General features: G+C 38.2%; 1 protein-coding gene across 2 annotated transcripts; it reads right to left on the minus strand.

Annotated features, from left to right (window-relative positions):
• Window positions 1–10307: 10307 nt before the first annotated feature.
• c12h15orf61 (chromosome 12 C15orf61 homolog) lies at window positions 10308–11927 on the minus strand. 2 transcript variants are annotated; one of them, XM_058646547.1, is made up of 3 exons: window positions 11850–11927; window positions 10724–11104; window positions 10308–10619 (listed from the first exon to the last, which is right to left on the minus strand). In XM_058646547.1, exons 2-3 carry the CDS (start codon window positions 11064–11066, stop codon window positions 10492–10494), a joined length of 471 nt encoding a protein of 156 aa, XP_058502530.1. In that variant the 5' UTR covers window positions 11067–11104; window positions 11850–11927; the 3' UTR covers window positions 10308–10491. The 2 variants fall into 2 exon arrangements, with proteins under 2 accessions (XP_058502530.1, XP_058502529.1); XM_058646546.1 differs by having other exon boundaries at window positions 11636–11884.
• Between the last annotated feature and the right edge of the window lie 43 nt (window positions 11928–11970).

An 11970-nucleotide genomic window follows, 5' to 3' on the forward strand; every position in this document is an offset into this window, starting at 1 on the left:
CCTCCAGGCGATGTATGTTCCTGGTCCCCGGAGTCCTGCTGGCTGAAACAGTAATTGACTAAATTGTAGAACACATCAGGGCCATTTACAAATTTGCCAAAAATGAATCGTTTAAAATGAAATGAGGGTGACTCTCAAATTAGCAAGGAGTATGATTGAGATGTGGCTCTGGGAATTAAGAAACATGATTTAGAGTTCCACTGAAAGGAGCATCTGTGAATAGTCCAGCGTTACTCCCTGCTCTGACTCGTATTTAAATATCACTGCGGTTTAACAGATGTTCAGTAAAACGCCACGATTCATATTTAAATTTTCACTGCGAAGATAGATAGATAGATAGATAGATGGAGCTGTAATAGTTGATCCAAATGGAACATTTAACCACACAGTCCACTGTATTGTAAAAGGAAGTGACTTCAAGCTTGAGCAAAGTAATTTGAACCCACGAAACAGTTCCTTAGCTAAAACTAACAATTTTTCTGAGAGCAGTGTGATAAATCACATAACACACATCTCATTGGCTTAAACATATTGTGCTGCAAGGTGTTTGGGAAAGTGATCTTAGCTACATTTTACAGGGTGTACTCATTTCTGAGCAACACCAGCAAATTACTCTAAGTGTTAAGGGCCTGACAGCTTTGATTGATTGTTGTGCAGACACTGTGTTGATTGTTGCCTGTTGTGCCATTTCTGTGGCTCCCAGCAGCCACTGCTTTCATCTCACCCAGGCTAAACTCTCCCAACCAGTGATGAGTAATTACAAAGTTCATTAGCTGCGCTAGTGGCCTAGAGATTTATTAAAACAAGATTTGCCATCAACCCTCTCCACTGCTTTTGAACATCTTAACTGACTACATCTGGCATTTAGATGGGCAATTATTACCTCTTCTGTGCAAGACTTTACAGGTGAAACAGCCAAAATGAACAGTTTGGAAAAATGGGCTGACAGTAAAAAAATTAATTGAAACCACTGCAAAGCAATGCGTAACATGGGGCCTTAGCCTTGTTACAAAAGTAGTAGTAGTACAAAACATATCAGATCAGCAAATAAACAATACATTCTTTGAATCCTGTTAACCATGTCACTGTCAAACATGAGCTGATTTACATGGAATGTGATTTGATCATTGTGACATTGAATCAGATGAATTAATTTGTTTGTGACAAATTGAAGGAAAAGGCCCGATAAAAAATATTAACAGAAGACAAGAATAATCAACAAGGACATTTAACTTCTGCATCATCACAACAAAATAAATTCTAAACTAAGCTAGTACAACAGAAGAAAGAAACTCAATCGTGCAAAAGTGCAAACTTATTATACATATCTATATCTTCTTTGTTGCCTTTAAACATAAATGTGTAACAATAACTTTGAAGCTTTGAGTGAAATGATCTACATATCCAATTCCATAATATCCATTCTTTTTGTGTTTCTGAACATCAGTTTTAACCGATTTAATAATGTTTTCAGTTCATTATTTAGATTTTAGATGTTCCATGATTTGAAATTTTAACTCAATGATTTGTTAAGAATTTAGGGGGGTTATATCAGTTTGACAGTAAAAAGAAACACACACAGACAATAGGAAGTACAGTCAGTCATGTGGGAGTGATTTTTAGAACAAGATAATATTGCATTATGATGTTAGTTTTGAATTATTTAATCGATTTCAATAAAAATCCAGGGGTGACAAGGTCCACCATCAGCCTAATATACACCAATTCATACGTATGATGCATTCATTTTTAAATAATCTATATTACTTTTTTTTTTTTTAAAGCTGAATACCATAATGACTGACTGAAAGGCAATACAATTACACAAACCTTTAAACCTGCTTCCACAACCGGTCTGAAGTGAAAGAGCCACAAGCTATCTTAGTGCAATGTCCACGTAATTTTTCTTTAATAGGAAAATTGTTACTTATTGATCTGCACTTGGTAATGCCTTCCAGCAACACTCCAATCACCACAGCTGTCAAAACCATGGAAAAGGATTCTGTTCCTTCTTGAAGTTGACGACACACCGACTCCCATTACTGGCACATTTCCTGTGTTAATTACCTTCAACATAACATCATGTCTCTCAAAAGAGTCTCATACAAGCTACTAGTGTCCCACCAGAGGACAGTGGGGGGCAATAATGATATGGCAAGTGTGGAGATATCGTGCTTTGCCTGTCTAGAGCTTGTGTTGAATCTGTGCACCACTGAGTCTGGCCATTAGGCAGCGTGATGGGCTTTTCTTTTCCAGGCCATTTCCCATGGTCAAAATAGCATAAAAACACCATTTTGGTTCAATAGCAAAGACTTCAACTGAATAATCACAAGGGTGAAACTGTAACTATTACAGAGGCACCTCTGGGATAACCATACATAACAGGGGTGTCAAAAACACTGTAGGTTTTCTGGAGGGCAAAGTGTTTAAAGTGTATGCTTTTGGCTCTTGCTCCAACATCTGCTTTTAATTACTCAATTAGCGCAATCATTTAGTCTCCTTGACATTCATCCAAATGGCAAATCATAGCCGGAAGTTGTTCCGTTTAAACAGAGCGTTAAAAGGAGTCATGAAAAATGCATACACAATATTGTATATGGATACTTAACTAATTGAACCAATTAAAGGGAGGGCGGTGGTTTAAGTGAGAACAGCGTTGAATTTGCCCTGTGGGCAGAGGCTTTGACACCTTTGATCTACAGCCTCCCCACTCCCTATTCACAGTCCTAGGCCTGAGGTCATATTTCAGCAGACAAAGGGTTTTTGACTTTAGTCAAACAGCAACAATGAACCAAAAATTAAAAGGATTAGGCATGATGGAACAAAGCAATAGCGTGTTTAGATTCCAAATTAGATTTACATGGTATTTAAAATACTCGATGTGTCCACAGGAACACTTCAAATATTAAATCTGCCTTCATCTCAATACGATCAAATGAAATGCTACAATCGTAATAATATCCCCGAAGCTATAACATGCAAACTAAAGTAGGAAGCCATCTTTACTTGCACTTTCAGGACTTTACTTTGTGCTTTAAGGGGGAAAAAAGGACACAACTCTGCAGAGGTTTGGATATTTGGTTATTTCAGAACATAAAGTACCATCAGATCCTGGAGTTAAATGAATATCTGTTCAGTATAAGACAGCTTACCTCCTCACAAAGTTAAACCAATGCAATCCCCCCACCCCACCACCACAAAAAAGAATGATTGTACCCCCGCGGTGGTGATTTCCTGCATGCTATGGATGCATAAATAAACATAGGCATAAATACACAGAGGACACTGACTGGGACTGGCTGGCCAAGTGGGGCAGCTGTTATTAAAAGGGCTATTTATCACTGTCACCCCTCTCAGGTTCCATCCCTCTCTGCCCTCCAGCTATGTCACTAGGCCGCACAGGAACAATGTGGCTCATCCAACCAAACCTATCCCCCTCCACCATATGTACACAAAAACATGCAAACATTCACACGAGCCGCTTTATCAGCTTCCATATGTATATTTTGTGCAGAAACTGGGATTGAATTCTCTTTTGATGACTTGGCTGAAACAAAAGCAAAAACAAGGACCTCGCTCCCGCCCCATTTGTGTCAGATATCCACAACACAGCTACGCTGCACACACCGTTCATTTTCCGCTCTGTTACTTTATTGATTGTGGCCACAATTATCCACTTTTCTGAAACACTGCATTAAGTGAATTCCCCCTTTGTTGGACAATAAGTACAGAAGGTTGGCTAAGTCATGCTATTCCTCAGCCTGAGGGGACAGACTACTTCTCCTGCACCCTCATCATCATTAGCAAGCCCAGATAAAAAACACACCTCAATTAGTCCAGCTTTGCTGTGGGAGGCACGTCAAGTAAGGCAAACACTTCCAACTGACCTATGCCATAACTTCACTTACAGCAACTACTATCCAAACTAAAAGACAATGATTACACTGCTGAACAATCATCCATTAGCAAACAGAATGAGCATTCAAGGAGACCCTTTGAAATAATTGAATCAGTAAATTCCCAGTATTTTTGTTGTAGTAAAAGTTAAATGAAGAATATGTACACAAACATCCCACATACACAAATGTAGCCTTGGACAATACATACAATGCACAATCAGCATGTCATGCTGTGGATATATAGTCAGCATGGAAGCTACAATTGTTATACATTCACATGGGCCAACATGCATCATAATACAGAATCAATCAATGTCAACATTGCTGAATAATGTGACAATATTGTGTATATATTGCTTATTCTGGTTGGGTCTATATGTCCCACAGCCAAACGCAGTGTCTTCAAATGTCCATGACTAAAGGTGCAGAACACTTAACAGCAGCAAATCCTTCAGTTTGGAGACCAGAGAGACTGCAACTTTGCTGTTTTCATTATTTTTGCCTGATAAATTGTCTATCTAAATATTCGATGCCAATAACTTTTCTGTTGATTAACTAATCGATGATCAACCTAAGGTCTACATCACATGGTATAAATGTATTTGTGATCTCTTAACTACATCTGCTGAGCACCAACCAGCTTTTTAATGCGGAACTTCCCCCCTTTTATTTCATCTAAGTACGAGCAGTCTACATCACCGATAAACCTCTTACACACAGCAATCCAGACACGATTAATGAAGTGCTTACTTAACCAATTTAAACCCTTAATTCCGATTAATTCAACATAATAGCCACCCTCTCAGCCAGAATTAACACTCTAGCAGAAACCTACAAATCTCTGCAGGCCAGAAAGTGTCAACACAGCACATTCCATATTCTTTGATAAATATGTAACAGTATGTATATCACTGTTAAAATGCATAACCCTCATGTAAGACCCCTATCAAGTCTGCTTTACACCTGTATCACATTTCCCCCTCAATCAGCAGCTTTTCTGAGACACCGGCCTCCCACGAGGAGCAGAAACCATTACATGGGACTGCAGCTCATTTGCAGAAAGATTGGAGATCACGCTGCATCAAAAAAGTATGTGAAGCATTTCTCAGAACAAAATTGATTTATTCCATTTCTGTGTTTGCATGCAGCATCAGTATCGGTGTATTTAATGTAAATCTCCAGTCTAGCATTCAGTTGTTGTGAAGGTTGCTGCTCCTTGTGCAAGTAAGAAGCAGGGCAATCGGATAACACGAGGGCCTGGCGTGTGTGTGTGTGTACACATATATGTGCACTGGCTTGTGACACAAATGGACACACAATGTTCAAAAAATGACAAAAAACATTATTCACAATATGCCTTATGAGCAGTTCAAAGTTAAAATCTGCATCAAAAATGATTTTTACTTGGATTAAAACACCACACTGCCTGCAGTTTTGCATTCACTTGTTCACTCTAAGCTTGTGCACAAATAACTAAATCTTCACTTTTATCCTGGTTGAGAAAATTATCTTCCATTGAGGACTTGTCCCGGTGTCTCTTGATGACATCTCCAAGATGTAAAGACTAAAAAAGAATAGGGCCTAAAAGGGTGCCCTGTGGTACACCACAGTTTAATCTGTTGTTTTGAGAACATTTTTCACCTGCTGCAATTGACCCAAAAACCTTATTGTTGCCTTTCAAAAAATGTTTAATGTAAACCATTTAAATGATTTCAAAACTAGTTTTCATAGTTTCGCTGTTGCCCGTCTATCATTTTGAACCAGTCAAGATTTCTCTTTTTCTGACCAATCTCTGCAAACTCTGGAGAAGGTTGTGCATGAAATTCCCAACAGATCAGCAGTTTCTTGATGTTAACAAGTAGTTGATCAAGTGTACCTAATAAAGTGGTCAGTGATAACTATCTATCTGTGTGTGTGTGTATAACAGTTGTCATGAAGTGACAGATAAAACATATACACAGTGTTACAAGTTATACTGTATCTATCAACAAAACCCTTCATTATCTCCCTTTTTCTGATCCACTGTTGTTGCTTGTTTAAGCTACAAACACATTAGGCTGTTCTGAGGTGAAAGAAAGGCATAAACAAATAAATAAATATTTCTGAGTGTATTTCAATTTTGACTTGGGAAAAACAGCTCAAGCAGAGCCTGTGGCTAGAGGAGCCTGACTGCATGCTGGTGGGGGGTAAAAGACGGCCTGGGGGTGTGGGGAGGGCGTCTGTTTTTTAATGAGCTGAAACTTTAAATACTGCATAATATATAATAAAAATGGATAGTTCATTTAACTCTACGGATAAGTCGTGGCAAAACTATTAAAATCCATTACTCTCTTAATGTCAACAGAGTAAGCATTAAGTATGAATGAAGGGAACATGATACCACATCATCAGAGAGAAAGAAAAACAACGCAATTACCAACTTGAACTACAAAAAAGAAGGACATTTTGGCACAAAGTTAAGTGCTCAGGCTTAAGGGCATCAACTAAATAGAGAAAACATTTACAATGATATATTAAACTATATACATTTAGATCCACTCGAAGGATACAAAATTAGCATTTTTAGTGTGCTTTTAATGTGGAGTAAAGTATAAAAGACCTTGATGAAATAGTCCAGCTTTCTATTCTTTGCAACTTCTCCCCTGATATCACTTGGGAGGGGTCTTGGAACAGGAAAGCCACAAAAGATGAGATGACAGGTATTTTAGTAACCTACCGACAGTAGCAGCAGGCATTACGCACATACACACACACGTATAGAAGATGCCACAGAAATAAAGAAGGAAGGAAAAATAAAAACGAGCTCTGGTTCCCCTTGTTATCAAATGACTGAAAAATACACCAAAATACAGTTTTAATGGCTTTAGTTTCAGCCATGCGCTTGATCATTGTGTGTACTGTTGGGTCTCTGCATAATAATTGTAAGGTCTTGACCTTACCATGTAAAGTGCCCTGCGATAATTGTATGTTATGAATTTGTGCTACACAAATACATTTGAATTCAATGGATTTGAATACAGTTTGCCTCCCCATTCTGAAAGAAAAACTGTCATTGGCACAAGGTCAGCAATTGTCAATACTGAAAATATCTCAAAACAGGGACAACCAATATTGACAGAAATGTTGCCACTAGGGAAGCGCGATAATATTCAAATATCTTTAAAATGTATTATCGGACAGACTACAACAGCAGACTACTTCTTTGCTAGTGCCCTCTAAAACTATTTTTTTACACTTATTTATTTTGCTTAATTAAGTAAATTCATATCCACATCTACTGTAACATGGATAGGCACAATATTATGTTAATTTCACTACAGAAAAGGGATATATATATATATATATATATATATATATATATATATACATATACATGTATATATAGACAGACAGACATGTATATATATATATATATGTTTTGACTGAATTATCGCCCATCCCAAGCTTAAAACAATAATAACAACAAAAAGGTTGATACCTCACACCACCATTCCACATATGTATCTCTCAACCCTGTCAAAGCAGACGTGAATATGTAAATGCCTGTAAGTATAGAAATGGCTCCAGCTGAAAAGTAATAAGCTGTATGTTTCGGTTGCCACATCACAGAGGATGGCGTGACAGTGTCGGCTGACACTTGTGTATTAAGATGTAATTCCAGCGTGATCCTTAAAGTGATCTGAATGATGGCTCTAGTGTCCCTGCTGCTTGTGGAGCACGCACAGCAATGGTGCTGGTGGCCAATCCAGAGGCTTAATAACGATAACTTACAAGCATTAGCTGCAGGGGTTGTTCGCACAATAATTGTTTCTGCCAAGCCATACATCTATATGACAGAGGAAAAAAACTGGTGTTACTTTCCTTTTAAATAATTGATTCAAGAATGGGACACATCCACTATTTCAAGGAAGCCAACATGGTTCGGGACCGTTTGTGGGGGGTTTTTTGCACAGAAGAAACTGAGAACTTATGAGCTAATTAGACAATAATTACAAGTCTCTGTAAGTTGATTAGCAATTTCACTGTTTAACATTAACAATTTACAGCAACACTACACTCAATTTCAGCACTTGTTTTGCTTTACTTACCTAAATTCTAAAGAGCACAAGTATTTAAAGATTTCACCTTGACAAAACGTATTACCAGCTCCAGCCTGCAATTAAACCTGACAAACAGGCATTAATTCTTTGTTCATTACCATGTTGTGCTGGGTAATTTAGACACTTCAATACAGGACGACCAGCTATTAAAAGGCATCAATCACATGAAATGCAGATGTGATCATAGACATATACCGTATATATATGTAGACTCTGTATCGATTGCAGTGAGGTGTCAGAGGATCCGCCATCTTGGTCTGGGGACGACCACCCTATACATATATATGTATATATACACACAATTAGATGTGGAAACGGTAGTTTTTCAGAATTAAATGCACTAATGCTGACATTTAACAGATTTTCATTACTTGTTTTTGTATTTATAGATTTCTAATAATGTCATACTCAATGACAGAAAATTACTGAAAACAATTGATTGCATTTAATAACATATCATGATTAAAAAAATGTAATCATGATATGCATGTAGAGCTTCAACAAATAATTATTTTCATAATAAAACATTTTTTTACATGGAGCAAAGAAACCCGGAGATATTCACATTTAAGAAGCTGAAAAATCAGAGAACTTAAATTCTCTAAGAATAAATACGTTTTTTAAGGTTTTTCGGTCAACAGGTGCAGCAGGTGAATACTTTTCTCAAAACAACAGATTGAAATGTGGTGTACCACAGGGATCCATTTTAGGCCCCAGTCTTTTTAATCTTTACATGGTGTCTCTTTGAGATGTCACTCCTCAATGGAAGACTATTTTCTCAAACTGATTATTCATTTTATCAAAATAGTTGACAATTCATTTAGTAATCGATTAATTGAGTAATTGTGTCAGTGTTATGCACCAGATAAGCTACTAAATTCATGGGCTCCCAAGCAGCACAGGTTTAAGTCATCCTTCTCACTCTCAATGATGGTGGCAATGTTAGCACATTCTCTACTCGTCAGTCCAGCATATGTCTGTGCATAAGTCTATGCCTGGTGGTGACAGAGGTTCCATGTGTAATGCCGAGACTATTACTGAGCTCGAGGAGTCCCCTCCCAGCTCCAGTTTAGATTTCACTGCCTCGCATCATCCTATGATAGCCACACACAAAGCTGCAGTCTGTTGCAACCCCATACAATTGTGTCTGTCTGTACGATAGTATCAATGCATCTCCTGGGTCAAAGGGTCAATGAGTAATTAAGACATGGTTGCCTGAGCCTTCCCCGTGCACACTGTCAATCCTGATGAAAGGCTGAAAACGAAAGGGAGGGGGGTTTAAGTGCAGCCTGATACTATGGATCAGATTTCCGTAAGTGTGTCTAAATGTTCCTGTTCAACGCAATTAGTATGATTACTAAATAGTGTGGTGTCATTGCTCTGTTTAACGGAATTTTAGGTTAAGTAGAGTTAAGTTAGCAGAGACAGTAAAGTGAAACACGTCATTAAAATGTGTCCAAATATGAAATATATCAATATGGATTTCTACAGATTTATAGTGTTAAAAACATTTTGACTGATGTAAGTACACCACTCAAAAAGGATGGAACTTGTCGTTTTTAGATATTTTAAAGCAGAATTGTACCTTAATATATATTGCATAATGGACATATAATAAACATGACGAAGCTGTACATCATGAACAGCATGTCCGTGGATCGCTTAACCTTTAGGAGCAAAGAAGGTCACAAGGTGCATTGATTTACATGTAGAACAAGAAATTGTTCGTTTAGTTTCTTTGTTACAAAAATGAAGAGGCCAAGGCCAGAAACTGAGGTCACTGATAAATGCTATTAGAAGGAGATGCTGAGGGGTGAAGAAATCAATATGGCAGTTTGTCAACCTGCCTCTCAGAGGGAACAGGACTCTGCCGCAGATGCAAGTGTGCACTGTCAGCAAAGCACATTACCAGAAATCAAAGGCCAGAGAAGGCCTGAAGGAAGAGATGTAAATGTCTCTGTAGAAAGGCCACACTTTGGTAATTAAAACCTATTTTATCAGACCTGTCTTGTCACTGTTTTTCCTCTAACACTATTGAATATCTGTTGCATGGAGACTGATCACTAATTTAACTTTAAATGAGCTGTGGTTATTCCTCCATTTGCGTTGATTAAGGGGTGATCTTGACAATTTTAAGTCAATGTGACATTAAAGACTTTGCCATCATATCATCTCCAGTGGTGTCAGTCTGTATGCTTTGTCAAATCCACATTTACATCAGGCAAACAGGTACACAGTTTATGTCAAAAGGTGTGTTCTTGGTGAATGTTGTATGTGTTGCAATACCATGCACAACATACTCTTACACTGAAGGATCAAACATTTAATAATTTAAAACAAATAAACCATTTCTTTGATACAATGAAAGCACTTGAGAGTCACAGAGTGCCACTGTTGTCAATGGAACATCACCTGGAGAAATGTTGTTAATACAGCAGCAACATAGATAATATTCTTTTGAAGGTGCGTTGAAATTAATAGTAGTTCATAGTTTAATATTGTGCACCTTCGTCCTCTTTGTAGGCAAAATAGACTTTGACAGGTCCAACACTTGTCTGCACTGTTTCTGCAGCTCCCACGACCATCCAGCAACCAATGCCATAGGCCAAACAAGGAATACCTGCAAGGAAAGGGGCACACTGATTACGGAGTGTCTCTGCAATGTACAAATAACTTATAATGATGATTTGTTTCTCACATGAGCATTAAAATGTGTTTACTGACCCAGATTAATCACTTTGAGCATGGTGAAAAACCTGTCCTCAAAGTCCAGGTTGTGTGGTGGTGCTTTGGTGCAGTGGTACTTTATGAAGGGGAAGCAGCCTGTTCTCAGTATGTGGTAGTTGGATCCCTGAACTCTCCAGTTAAAATTGGACAGTCCAAATTGGTCATTGTGGACCGAACTGTAGCGGACACAGTATGAGGTCCATGGTGGGAGTTTACGCTGCAGCAGGTGACAGGTCAGCACCTCCGAGGCGGCCGGCTGTGGGCCCGTCCTGCCAAAGATGCTCGGAAACAGGGCGATCTTCACAAAGACGTTGTGTATCGTCCTCAAAAACTCCTTCATGACTTGTGCTAAGATTCACTAATCACCTGGACCTAGGGCTGGGTGATATGTCCAAGGTTATGGCAATGAAAAAAATGTTTTGTAATCAGTCGATATTGGTACTAATCATGATGACAGATGATTATTAGAGTTTTTTTTATTCTCCTCAGTGGTAGTTGAAAGAAACCAGTTGTTTATGGTTACAAACTTATATATGGACATGTAAAAGACAAGCAATTTTTGACATAAATATTACTCATTCCAGCTGACACATTCAAAGCTATGGAAGCCCATTTATGCCACTTGAAAAATAAAAATATATATTAGTAAGTCATAATAACGAGATACTATACTATACTCATAATTCTGAGATGCTAAATCATAATTTCGAAATAGCATCTCATTATTATGACATGTAATCTCATAATTATGGTATATTCTCTCAAAATTATGATTTTACTATCTCATAATAATGACTTCGCATCTCAAAAGTATGACTTGTGTATGCATTCTTTGTTTCCATATGGCGTACACGGGCTTCCATACAAAGGAAACTAAGTGTAAACTGTATTATTGACCAGTCCTCCTACCTGTGTCTCATGCAAACGACTCCTAAAGCAGTGTCAGTGTGATGCTACACCGCGCACATAACACACAGTAACAGGAGCTAAGAGCTAAGGTTAGCAAACATGGGCGACCACGTTATAGAGGCGACACTGAACAAACTTTCGTCTACACAGAGCGACACAACCAGACACACAACAACTACGAATACACACGCAGATTATCTGCTTCTGAAATCACCTTTGCATCAGTGTTAGTTGTTCTGTCTCGGCACTTCTTCTAAAGTTGTCCGGATGGAAACAAAGAGCTGCACAGTTGTTCCTCCTCAGCAGAATTGACCTCAACTCACGGCATTTAGTGC

The sequence above is a fragment of the Solea solea genome, chromosome 12 (assembly GCF_958295425.1).
Source record: "Solea solea chromosome 12, fSolSol10.1, whole genome shotgun sequence".
Classification (NCBI taxonomy): domain Eukaryota; kingdom Metazoa; phylum Chordata; class Actinopteri; order Pleuronectiformes; family Soleidae; genus Solea; species Solea solea.

Excerpts from the sequence above, each read along its gene's own strand:
- c12h15orf61 (XM_058646547.1), bottom strand. The coding sequence starts at position 11,066 with ATGAAGGAGTTTTTGAGGACGATACACAACGTCTTTGTGAAGATCGCC. Across the intron at positions 10,620-10,723 it reads GCTCAAAGTGATTAATCTGG|GTATTCCTTGTTTGGCCTAT; the intron begins GTCAGTAAACAC and ends CTTTCCTTGCAG.